We start from the raw sequence: 12,225 nt of genomic DNA, 5'->3' as shown, positions 1-12,225 counted from the left end.
GCGCCTAACAAAGGCTAGATGTTTTTGCTTTGATTTGGAGCCGTGTGTACGTTACCATCATGATGGAGGTAATGGTGCGAAACGCTATGATCGCAACGAGGTACTTGGCCTTTCAAAAGGTTTTGTGCGGTAAGAAAATGTCGGACAAAGGTATACCTCCTGGTCGTTTTGAGGTTGTCAGCTTTGCTGCATAATTTTCTTGACGATAGAAAAAGGTCCCAGACTCAGGTCACAGACAGCATCCGGAACATGGAACGAATGTTCTTTCGTGACTTTAGAGACTCTGATGGTCACCACCCAAGCCATGAATTCTTTGTTTTACTCTCGACAATAACAACAGCAGCATGTGCAGATCCAGAAAACACACCACTTGCAGACCAGTCATGATTATAGTTCGCCTCGATTGTGGAGTTTGCAACTTGCGCATGATTCAATCACGAAAATCGCAATAGGGCTGCGTGTCATTGTGGGAATATAGATCACGATGAAGCGGCCATCCAGTTGTACTCTGAATCTCGCTCTGTTTGCGAATATGAATAGGCGATAGCTTCATCAAACGATCCGTCCACTCGATGTGAAAGAGTAAAGAAAACTTTGCAGGATTGATCATCCTTAAAGAGAGGGATGAGAGGCTCATGATATGCATAATGAAATCTAAAAAAAAAGACGATGAGCCACAGGGTGCGGCAATCTGCTGAGCCACCACGTGCCGTTTCAGCCGCCAGTATGTCAAAAGAACCGTCTCCCGGATATCGGAACATAGACGCAGACATGCTCTTCCATGATGGCGTTTTATGTGGGTTAATGCAGGGGCAACACAACAATATGAGGGTGTGAATAAGGACAAGACTACATGGTGGCGGAGCAGGGCCCGAGGCAGAGCGGCACCGGACGACGCGGGGCAGTGGCGGGGCAGCTTTTGGCACCTCGTGAGTCGACGGTCGACGGCCACCTCCGACGGCTAGCCATGGCTCGGATGGTACAATAGAAGTCTGCCAATTTGCCTGCTTCAACAAGACTCATAGCACCGCAAATTGTTCCCAGGGCCTCCTACTACATCGACATGGCCGTCCAAATTGCACAGGGTCTCACGCCAGAGCAGCTTGCTTTCTTCAATGAGAATGGATATCTCCTGATACCAGACGCGCTGTCACAAGACACCGTCAAAGAGCTCCTAAATGACACCACCCAAATGCTCAATGACTTCTCGCTGGATGACCATCCTATGACCAAGTTCTCGACTGGTGGTGAAGACGGCGCGGACCATGTAGGGGACAGCTACTTCTTGGAATCCGGGGACAAAGTACGCTTCTTCTTTGAAGAGGGTAAGTTCTGCTTCCTACGCCCAATTGACATCACATCCATGGGAGATCAATTGGGCTGACACAACGACAGACGCTTTTGACAAATCCGGCAATCTTACAAAGCCTAAACATCGCGCAATCAACAAGATTGGTCATTATCTGCACGAGCTTTCCCCTTCATTTCGCAGCATATCTCTCTCCGATCGCAATGCCGCCATTGCCTCGTCATTGGGGTTTCGCGATCCACGGGTTCTCCAATCCATGGTCATTTGCAAACAGCCCGAGATAGGCGGCGCTGTGCCACCTCATCAGGACAGCACGTTCTTGTACACTGACCCACCTAGCGCGGTGGGTTGGTGGTATGCCCTTGAGGATGCTACAAAAGAAAACGGCTGTCTGAGCTTTGCTGCTGGGAGTCACAAGCGAGCTCCTATTGAAAAGAGGTTTGTTAGGACGGGCAATGGAACCGGCTTCATCGACAATGACGGGGCCAAGTTTCCGAACAGTATAAAACCCGAGAGTCAGGGTGAGAAGGGGTATGAGATGGTAGAGAAGGAGGAAAAGTATGACATGGGCGAAGTCAAGGCTGGAACGCTAGTTCTCATCCATGGCAACATTCTCCACAAGAGTGAGAAGAACACGAGCGAAAAGAGCAGGAATATATATACATTCCATGTCATTGAGGGCGACCAAAAGTACGACGAGAGGAATTGGCTGCAACCACCTGCACAGGGTTTCTCGAAACTATATCAGAAGACAACAGCGGCGAATGGAACGAACGGACCGGATTCGAGCAACAGACTTGCAAAGGATTGGTAGACATGTAATAATATGTTTTATCTACTACGACTTGCTTTGTACGCACAAGCCGATGCCTCCGAGCACAAATGCCATGCCTATCCAAGTGTCTATGGCATGTTAGCTTCTGAGTCGCACAATTGTTACATGAGCTGAGTCAACACGTACCTCTACTTATGACCTTTTTCTCTGCCCACCATTCACCTAGCACAGTGAATAGAAAGGCGAGTGAGTTTGTGATGGGCACCGTGAGACTCAATTCCGCTTTGCCGATCAATATGAAGAACCACACACTTCCGGTGACATTGAGCAATAGCGGTATAGCATAGGCTGGCCGGCTCAGCACTCCAATCACGGCATATAGTACACCCAACACTTTCTTCTTGAGCCATGAATTATTCGGATCTGTAAGGGCAGGACGTTGGGGCGGCGTGTAGTTCCTATGATGAAGTCAGCAAGGTCCGATAGGCTACTGGTCCGTAAAGTAAGACATAAGGTTTCATGAAAGAAAACTAACGTACATTGCAGCTTTACGCATAAAGGGTGTCGTGAGTCCCCAGCATGCGCCAACCATGAGGAAGCCCAGGATCCAGCGAAAGATGGAGGGCTGAGGCTCGTTGGCAATGGGCGCGTCGGGGTCCATGATGCTATAGTAAAGCCTATCAGAGAACAACTACAGTCGGGATAGCAACCGACAACACGAATAACGTAATTGTGGACGCTATTGCTATTCGATACGTCAAGCTGCTGGCATGGGATGAAAGCAACGAGCTGGTGCTTGGCTGGCGCGCTACTTAGCACTTGGGCCGTGCGCAGGTACACACAACATCACATTACCATCCCTTCCCCATCATTTCGTCCCGACAACGATTAACCAACATTGCTCGGCATTCATCCACAAACAATGAAAGACCTTTATCAATCATCTGAGTTCACAGCCTTCCGCGGATTAATTTTCTTGGACCTGTGCCGACGCTGTCTCGAGGGCGAAGAGGAACCGCATCCCACAACTCAGCCGCGCTTTGGATTTTTCGACCACTGATTGACTGTGCGATGATTACCACCGCTCTAGTACCTAATTTACTCACATGTGTAATTTTTTGTGCCGTGCCCGACATCCTCCAGCGAGAGTTCTTGGCTAGAACTCATATAATGGCGTAGCAGGACCCTGCAGAAGCAGGCGGTTTCTTTGACCCACCCTCCCGGGATCCGCCCTAATCAAGCCATGCCCCAGGTTACCAACCTATTCCTGGTATCCATCCACACAGGCAGTTTACCTGTCTAGTACTATTCAAAAATATCGCTATTGTTGGGAGCTATTCTCGTACGGCAATGTTGTATCCATCGCCATGCACCGGAATGATGTGGCCATCTCCCGTAGCAACTGAACACCTGCAATTGACAATATTGTGGATGACTTCATTAATAGGCCTCATTAATGGCCTCACATGGGCCAAATCATTATACTTCGAAACAGCAACTACGTTTTTTCATTTGACCTCACATGCGAGTTGGATATCCCTCGATACAAAGAAGTCGCTTGTCGACAAAGCAGTAGACTGCAAGCTGATTGTTGCATAACAGGTACCCGCGGACTAGAAAACCTAGACTAGACGAGTGGCTCAGTATCATGTGTATGACTACATACACTATGTGCCTACCATTGCTATGGATTATCTAGACACCCCGGTCACCTCCGAATATGCTACTGTTGACACGCGGGCAGTGCAGGCGCCCCCAGGCTACCTGAAACCAAAGGGCTGGGGCTTAGTTTATCGTCTATCCAACCCACCCTAGGTCAATCCAATATGTTCTAGCGTGCTAAGTATAGACTGGATGCGCATTGCGTGAGAGATGGCCGTTGGAAGCCACTGCCATGTTTGGACGTGTGAGATCATATATCTCTCGTAGGGTTTGTTCGAAATGTTCGAGTCTTTGCATGATTAGCGCGTCACAGATCTTGTTCCTGTAGGCCTACGACTACTCCCGCCTTTGTTAATAAGCTACAAGTACCACGTCGCAATTTCCTATTTACGCTCCACATTTTCATCCAGTTCGTTTCATGACGTACCCCGCTTAGCCTCGAATACATCGACCGCATCGATTACTTCTCAGATAACCTTTTTCTGTGACCAGTACTGTATTGCCTTTTTGACAGCATCATGTCAATGCAATCGATTTACAAAAGCGAGTCAGAGGGTGTGGACCTGGACAATTTGTTAGAAGACTATGTCGACACGGATCTCCTACGCCCCTTCAACAACTCTTCATCTGCTCACTCCAGCCCAGACGTGTTGGCGTGTCTCCTAGGGATCGCTTCGTCGAATGAGAGCGACTTGTTCGGGGCTGAATCTATACTCAATCGGGAAACAAAGACTGCTTGGCACAAGCCTCTCCAGGAGTGTGACCAGAGCTTCGCCTCGCCATGGTCCGATTATTCTGCCTCTCCCTCATACTTTGCTTCTCCTTCTGCCACAGAGTCTTACAGCGACTCAGAGTCGTTGAACTATCAAGGGTTTATTGGATCGGTCGGAGAACAGTTGCGGTCTATGTCCCAGCCTTGCACACCGCGACCCTACACATCCCGTCGGTCACTCGAGAAGGCTGTAGCCTTTCAGAACCAAATGAAATATCGTGGCACCAGGAAATCATCAGAAACATTGCCGACAAGGCCTTCCAGAACGATGCAGGCCTCTCATTCCCGCCCTTATACTCCGGATCTGTGGAACAACCAGACTACCCCGATACACATCGTTTCGAGAACTGCATCTGAAGAACCCAGTTCGCTCGCTACACTATCTGAGCTTACCGAGAACGAAAACAAAGACAGTCTTCTTGTCCAAGACTATAGTCAGGTGCGCACTCTTGGTCACTCGTTACTTCCGACGAATGACGAACAGTATTTTTCTCACTACCAATCAACCACTTCAGCCTCTTCATCAATGGAAGAGCCGAACAGAAATGACCACGCTGGAAATATCGACCTTAGTTTCAGCTCTGCCAACACATCTAGTGCAGTCATCTCAGCCTTGTTGACGCCACCGGTATCCCTTCCATTAGCCAGCAAGCCATGGGTTCCCGACACAACACCCACCCTAGACTTTGACTTCTCAGCGTCACCTGACCTGATTGATACCAGCAACACAGCTAGCTGGTGGAACGGCGAATCTACTGCCACCACCTACTCCGCAACAAACACCCTGCACTTCAGCTCAAACACAGAACTCCAAGGCCTAGGCATAACCTGCGAATCCACCCCCTTCAACTACACCGCCCTCCCCACCCACATCTTCCCCTCCTCTTTCACCCCCTCCCCAACCTCCCCACCCCACAGATCCCACCCCCGCCTACGCACCCGCCCAAACACCTCGCGGCCCCGTTGCTCCAGAACCTCGTCTCCCCACCCCGCCACCTCCCGCACCACCACAAACAGGGGCTTTGTCAATTTCACACCCGAAGATAGCAGGAAAATCCTAACTGGTGTGGCGCCGAGCGGAAGCAGCAAGACGAAGGCGAGGCGCGAGAGGGAGGCAGCGGAGCGGCGCAGGAAGTTGAGTCAGGCGGCTATGAAGGCGGTGTTGGAGGCTGGGGGGGGATGTAGAGAAGATTAAGGGGTTGGAGGGGGAGGGGTTGTTGGTTGTGTAGTTTGACTGGGGAGTATGAAGCTATAAAGTGCAATGAATATATAGATTTGAATTACTTGTGCTTATCTCTATGGTCATGTTTGGGCCGAAATAGTGCATCAAGGAGAAAACGCCAAGAAAGCTGCTTTAGCAACTAAAACTGCAAAAATTTCTTTCCTGCAATAGAACAGAAAATCGAAGAACGGACTTTGTTTTAATGCTAAATCGTTTTCTTCAGGGACTATGTATTTGTTTGCATTTTGATTCCAAAGAGAGGGAAAGAAGGGGAATCAAAATCTCGCCATCAGGACTCTGGTATAAGAATAAAAAGGCTTCCCTGAGTGGTAGAAGAATCATGTGATTTCCAAGATTCTCTCGATTATTCTAGTGTACCTGCGGGGCTCTAGATGCCCTTCTTACTCGGCTGCTACCTGTGTCGAGAGGAAGAAGAAGAAGGGTGAAGCGTACCTCGTCTCCTTCGCAGCTCGACTCGTGACTCGAACACTAATCTACACCCGTCCACTATCCACTATCCTCTCAATTCCGTCATGATGTTGACTTTAGTCCCCGCATTTCTCCGCACCCAAAATCGTTTTCACCTACTCCCCAGCCCCAAGTTCCAGCCTCACCAGCACAGCCTCCACCAGCGCCGTGCCGCCAGGCCCCCTCTCCATAGTCCCCAACGTCTTTTCCTCGGCCTCAAGCTCCACCGCTCCCTCATAAACCTTGACAATCATGTCCTCGTCCACTTTGGTACCACATGCCACCATACCACGGATCAGCGTGCTCACCATCATGATTTCACGGATAAGACCCGGTTCAATATCGTCGTTTTGACTCGAGTACAGCGTCTCGATTGCGCTCTCGTCGAGACTGTTGATCCCGACTTCCTTTGCGTCCGCGCTAGTGGTGATGTGCTTGCAGATGAAGACGTAGCCGTTGACACCGAGGATGATGTCGATTTCGCCGGCCGCCGTATTCAAGGTGAAAACCTGGCGTCTGCTGCGAACTACGCCGCCTTTCCGGCTGAGGATACCGCCGCCCGCACCGGTGATGCTGGTGAAGACGCCGTTGCGTAGTTTGCCGTATTTGAGAGAGCGCGTGTGTAATGAGGCGGTGCCGTCTTGATGTAAGCTCTGGACTTCTGCGACGAGCAAATCGCCTTCTTGGAAGAATGTCCGGATGTTGAGCTCATCGACGGTTGTCCGTCGACGTAGTACTCCGCCTGGGAGGTTGATACTGGACAGTGGGAGGTTGGCTAGCATGGGCGCGGCGATATCTACGTTCCATTTCTTGGTTCCAACAGTCATGATCCGGCCGACGACTAGGTCGCCAATCTCGGGCTGGTAGCGGGCGCGTAGTGGCTGCACAGATAGCAGCTTGTTAGTTTTGTGCAAGGTGCCTGCAACAGTGGATATTATTGTTGTCGAGCCGGCTGGCTGTGAGGGAATATATGTGCCATGGCCACGCATCCATTGCGGATCGGACGTTATGTGTTCACCGGGCGTCACGATGGCTTTGGAAGACGAGATTGCGAGATCGTCGTCGCCCATTTCAATGTCGGAGCCAGATTCGTCGTTTGCATCGCGCCGTGGAGGCAGCAGTGCGCTAAATGGTAGGACAGAGACTGGCATTTGGACTGTGCGCGGATACTCTCGACGTGAGTATGGTGGTGGTGATGATGTCGTTTGGTTTTAAAGCTTTGGAAATTTTGGCAGGGATTAGTAGCTCCATGGGGGACCCTTGCAATGGAGCTGTTGCACCACCATCTGCACCATCAAAATCTCCACCCTTTCAACACGTGATAACCCCAGTACTATAGTACCTCTATCAAAAGCGATTAGATGTAGAAGGTCAGCTTTCATACCGTATAGCTGCAAAAAAGTTAGTATTAATGTCACAATATGAACACGCTGGCATTCAAAGAGAACTTAGTCGCATACGTACAGTACCCCCCCCCCCACATTACTGCGTTTCCTCCGTTACACAAACCCATCAGGCACCCAGATCAACTCCATAACCCCATATTGCAGTTTTCTAGCTACCTCCTCCGATAGCAATAACGACCGTCTCCTCACCCTCATTCGCATCGTCACAATCATTACACCACCAGTTGAGCTTGAATAGAATAATCTCACTTACAAGTAGGTGCAATTTCCAGTCGGGGCATTAAGAATTTATAATTTCTCTTCAAATGCGCAAATGCTGAAATGCTACACATGACATGTTGACTACACTTCAATGCTTTCACAGCGCGTTCAAGTCGCCACTCGACAAGACCACGAAGAAAGAAAAAACTCCACTCGCGACGCCCAACATTCCCCACAAAACCCATCACCAATATAACCAAACTCCCACCTCTATTTGACCTTTACAGCCCCCTTCCCAGCCTTGGCATCCTTAACCTTCTTCTTCTCTACCTCCGTCTGCGGCTCCTCCATACTCTTCGTGCCAAACTTGGGTAGAAACATGCTTACACGCTCCTGATAAACCTTGTATTCCGGATACTTGCCCGCACTCAGCAACTCAGTAAGCCAGGTGCTGCCCTGGAACAAGGCCAGGTACAAGACCGCACCGATAACAGCCCAACTGTAGTACGTCTCCGTCTCTAGGCAGCACCATTGGTACAAGAAGACCCAAAAGGCTTGTTCGGCGGCAAAGTTGGGGTGGCGGGACCAGGCGAAAAGGCCAGTGGTGTTGAAGCCGCGATCGAGCTGTTCGCGCGTGTACTTCTTGTTAGCCGGGACTTTGGCCGTGTTACGGTATTCGTCTCTAGCAGCGTAATAGTTCCATTGTGCTTGATCCGCGAAGAATTCCAGAACAACAAGGGCGACCATGGATCGGCCGAAGAGTGAGTCGTATGAAGAGACGGTGTTGCCAGTGATGGTATTTGCGAGGAGCAAAATGTACGTGGGCGTTGTGATGACCCAGAGGAGAAACTGTTTACGGTCAGTAAGTCTTGAATTGCGTGTCAACCGGGCATATATGTGCGCCTACATTCTGATAAAACGAGATGAAAACGACGTTCATGACGAACATGGCTGGCCCGCCAATGTAGTCTTTTACAATGTTCCACCTGTAATCCTCACTTCCAATCGTGTATCCGCCCTTGCGCCAGTAGTTGAAGGTCAAGCGAGCGCTCCAGATGATGGAGACGGCCATGACATGGTCTAGCTTTGTTGCTGGCAGGTCATTCAAATGCGCCCATGTTGCATAGTGTATGTTGTACAGAGCCGGTAGTAAGCTCCAGATTCGGTCGACTTGCGAGTAGTTGCGGTTGATTTCGGAAAGGACAAGGACAGCGGGCGAGAGGAACAGGACGGCAAAGGCGAATGAAGATATGAGCGGGTTGGTGCTAAGATAGAGCTCCTTGAGCGCCTGGACGTCCGAGATGCGTGCTACAACTTGGTACGGCAGGTCATAGAGTTGCGGTAGGTACGGCTCGACTGTCTTGTGGAAATCGGCACACTCGGGAAGTGTACTGACCACCGGAATCGCCATGTCGAGGTAGGTGCGCGGGTCAGGCATTGTGCTAGGTAGCTTCAATGTCTCGCTCGTGAAATGCAGACAGGGGATGTGTATATGTGTATGGACATGCAGGTATGCAGTAAGTATGAAATCTGGAGGCGGGGATGACCTCATGAGTCGCTGCTGTCCTGAAGCAAGAATGGCTTAGCGCCCTGCAAGAGCGCCCGTGCAGCTTTGCGACACGCTCTGCATCGGCCTGACGCGCTTTCACATGACCGTGAATATCTTTGCCTTGTCCATGTTGCCTCTCTTTGATGGAAGTACTCAAAACTCAAAGGCATGACGCGGGTGTTGTGCGTGGCAGAGAAGCCTTCCATCGCAAAGGCAGTCGCAGGCCATCTCGGTGGGCAAGCCCGAGCTGTGAGATGTGCACCCATCATCAGGCTTAAGGCAGATGGCTGATATTACCTACCAGGAAAGCGTTCGGGGCATCCAATGGGTCAAGAACTACAAGTTTGATTTTCGCTTCAACAACTGGGGCCAGTGTTCTGTCACCTTTACCTGTGTTGCTGGGCACATTGTCGCCCAAGACTTCAACGACAGATATAAAAAATGGCACTCATGCCAGCCCGTCTCTCTATTCGAAGCACCGATTGTGTCTGGGATAGCAGAGGTGCGTGGCGAGACCGTCGTTTCACCAGTCTCCACTGACCAGTAGCCAGGACAAGAAAGTGGTGGCGAGTAACATCGAGACCCAGGCGAGGTACGCGTCAATTCTGTTCATATGGACCGATTGTGACCGCGAGGGCGAGCACATTGGGACCGAGATCCGCGACATTGCACTCAAGGCAAATCCAAACATGCAAGTGTGGCGAGCACGTTTCAGCAACATCGAGCGAGCGTCTGTATTACCCTTTTTTCGCACACAAGCAATGGACTAATTTGTTTTAGACATGTCATTCAAGCGTCACAGAATCCAATCCGTCTGGACGAGGCACAGGCGCAAGCTGTCTCGGCGCGGATTGAGCTGGATCTGCGACTGGGAGCCGCATTTACGCGAATGCAGACGCTAGCGCTCCAGAACATGATCCCCCAGCAAGGCGAAGAGCGAGGCAAGCTAATCAGCTACGGCTCTTGCCAGTTTCCAACTCTGGGGTTCGTGGTAGACCGCTATCTGCGAGTGCGCAACTTTGTTCCAGAGCCATTCTGGTACATCAAGGTGGCACACGAAAAGGACAGCATTGATGTCAAGTTCAATTGGCGGCGGGGCCATTTGTTTGACCGCATGGCCGTCGTTCTCATCATGGAACGCTGTCTGCTTTCCAAGACTGCAACTGTGACGAAGATGGCAAAGAAACCTACCAAGAAATGGAAGCCTCTGCCTCTGACGACTGTTGAGCTACAAAAAAACGGAAGCAAGTTTCTTCGCATGACGTCGCAGGACGTTATGAAGGTGGCCGAGGACTTGTATACCAAAGGCTGGATCAGCTACCCGCGCACGGAAACGGACCAGTTTGATCGCGGCATGGACCTGCGAATGCTTGTGGGGCGGCAGACTCAAGATGGTCGCTGGGGGCCATTTGCACAGAATCTGATGAATGGCGGATTTCAGCAGCCTCGCGCGGGGCGCAACAACGACAAGGCCCATCCTCCCATCCACCCAGTCAACTATGTGGCACCTACACAGCTCAACGACCGGGAGCGTGTAGTGTATGAATTTGTGGTTCGCCGGTTCCTTGCTTGCTGCTCAGAGGACGCTGTTGGTGAGGCTACAGATATTGAAATCGAGTACGGAGGGGAAGTGTTCCATGCGCACGGTCTGCGGGTCATAGCAAGAAACTACCTAGACGTGTACCCATATGACAAATGGGAGAGTAGTCAGGTGCTGCCACAGTATGCAGTAGGAGAGAGACTTGAGCCGACCGAGGTGAACATGGTTGATGGTCAGACGACGGCGCCAAGCTACCTTACGGAGCCCGAATTGATCGCACTGATGGACGCCAACGGCATTGGTACGGATGCAACCATGGCCGAGCACATTGCTAAAATCAAGGAACGCGAATATGTGATTGCGCGACCCAAAGGTGGTGGGGGCGCTGGTGCTAGTGATGGAAATGGTGCAGGAGCAGGCAGAGGGCGAGAGCGAGGGCGAGGAAGAGGTTCGCGTGGAGGGCGTGGAGGGCGAGGCGGCGCAGCAACAGGACAAGCCGGGGGAGGAAACACGGGCGGAGTTCAAGAGTTTATCCCGACGACGCTGGGGGTTGCGCTCATCGAGGGGTACGACAATGTGGGGTTTGAGACGAGCCTGAGCAAGCCGTTTCTCCGTAAGCAAGTAAGTAATGGGGTTGCTGATGCACGTGGGGTGGTGAATGGCGAAGGCCCAAGACGCTCGCTAACAAAACCCGGCAGATGGAGGAGCAGATGAAGGCGATATGCGAAGGCCGCAGCACGCGCAACGACGTTGTTCAACAAAACCTAGAGCAATATCGGGCGGTGTTCAATCGCACGGTGCAGCAGATCAACGTGCTGAAATCGGTACGTGTGGGATTTTCTTTGTTGTTATTGTCTGGAGCCAAGATTGGCATGCGTAGTGAGATGGCTAACGTAATGCGTGTCGCTAGGCCATCACCAAGTATGTCGTCAACGCGAATCACGGGTGAGGGCTTGTCCACGCGGGGCAGGGTATCACAGTGCTCACGTCACGCCTCGGACTATGGGAGGCATGTTGGTGCGTTGCGGGATGGATGTCTTGCAGAGTGAGCCTGTCGGACAAACACGTGTGTCGAGGCTGTTGCTACTACGGAGTTTTGTCACGTCCATGTGCGCACAGCGAAGTCGGACCTTTTTTCGCGGCGGCGTGACGACCCCCGCGGTACGATAACGCCAATGGGGGGTTGTGGGTGCGAGGCATGGAAAGACGGATGGCGCAGCGTGAGGAGCCGATATGGAGGGTTGCTGATATGGGCCTTGTAATCGGCTGCGAACGGGTCACGACAAAAGCCAACGTCGGAGCATGGGCGCGGCAAGTGTTG

The 12,225-nt window shown here is 51.4% G+C and overlaps 6 protein-coding genes across 6 annotated transcripts; 3 read left to right on the top strand and 3 right to left on the bottom strand.

The window, feature by feature from the left end:
* Positions 1-1,063: 1,063 nt before the first annotated feature.
* COCSADRAFT_98957 (uncharacterized protein) lies at positions 1,064-2,123 on the top strand (the record flags this gene model as incomplete). The annotated part of the gene is made up of 2 exons (XM_007705726.1): positions 1,064-1,325; positions 1,396-2,123. 2 exons carry the CDS (start codon positions 1,064-1,066, stop codon positions 2,121-2,123), a joined length of 990 nt encoding a protein of 329 aa, XP_007703916.1.
* A 24-nt stretch (positions 2,124-2,147) lies between these two features.
* COCSADRAFT_99401 (uncharacterized protein) lies at positions 2,148-2,745 on the bottom strand (the record flags this gene model as incomplete). Its single annotated transcript, XM_007705725.1, has 3 exons — positions 2,148-2,212; positions 2,271-2,542; positions 2,624-2,745. The coding sequence occupies 3 exons, from the start codon at positions 2,743-2,745 to the stop codon at positions 2,148-2,150; spliced, it is 459 nt and encodes a 152-aa protein (XP_007703915.1).
* Positions 2,746-4,264: 1,519 nt separating this feature from the next.
* On the top strand, positions 4,265-5,773 carry COCSADRAFT_345897 (uncharacterized protein; the record flags this gene model as incomplete). Its single annotated transcript, XM_007705724.1, has 1 exon — positions 4,265-5,773. One exon carries the CDS (start codon positions 4,265-4,267, stop codon positions 5,711-5,713), a length of 1,449 nt encoding a protein of 482 aa, XP_007703914.1. The 3' UTR covers positions 5,714-5,773.
* Positions 5,774-6,045: 272 nt separating this feature from the next.
* COCSADRAFT_40237 (uncharacterized protein) lies at positions 6,046-7,400 on the bottom strand. The gene has a single exon (XM_007705455.1). It carries the CDS (start codon positions 7,357-7,359, stop codon positions 6,325-6,327), a length of 1,035 nt encoding a protein of 344 aa, XP_007703645.1. The 5' UTR covers positions 7,360-7,400; the 3' UTR covers positions 6,046-6,324.
* A 486-nt stretch (positions 7,401-7,886) lies between these two features.
* Positions 7,887-9,324, bottom strand: COCSADRAFT_40236 (uncharacterized protein). The gene is made up of 2 exons (XM_007705454.1): positions 8,723-9,324; positions 7,887-8,664 (listed from the first exon to the last, which is right to left on the bottom strand). The coding sequence occupies exons 1-2, from the start codon at positions 9,251-9,253 to the stop codon at positions 8,086-8,088; spliced, it is 1,110 nt and encodes a 369-aa protein (XP_007703644.1). The 5' UTR covers positions 9,254-9,324; the 3' UTR covers positions 7,887-8,085.
* Positions 9,325-9,532: 208 nt separating this feature from the next.
* Positions 9,533-11,853, top strand: COCSADRAFT_163916 (uncharacterized protein; the record flags this gene model as incomplete). The annotated part of the gene is made up of 6 exons (XM_007705723.1): positions 9,533-9,613; positions 9,669-9,866; positions 9,916-10,094; positions 10,145-11,525; positions 11,603-11,728; positions 11,815-11,853. 6 exons carry the CDS (start codon positions 9,533-9,535, stop codon positions 11,851-11,853), a joined length of 2,004 nt encoding a protein of 667 aa, XP_007703913.1.
* Between the last annotated feature and the right edge of the window lie 372 nt (positions 11,854-12,225).

This window comes from Bipolaris sorokiniana (genome assembly GCF_000338995.1).
Source record: "Bipolaris sorokiniana ND90Pr unplaced genomic scaffold COCSAscaffold_14, whole genome shotgun sequence".
NCBI classification, from domain to species: Eukaryota; Fungi; Ascomycota; class Dothideomycetes; order Pleosporales; family Pleosporaceae; genus Bipolaris; species Bipolaris sorokiniana.
The sequence above is the reverse complement of the archived record's forward strand: the minus strand, read 5'-3'. Positions and strand labels throughout refer to the sequence as shown.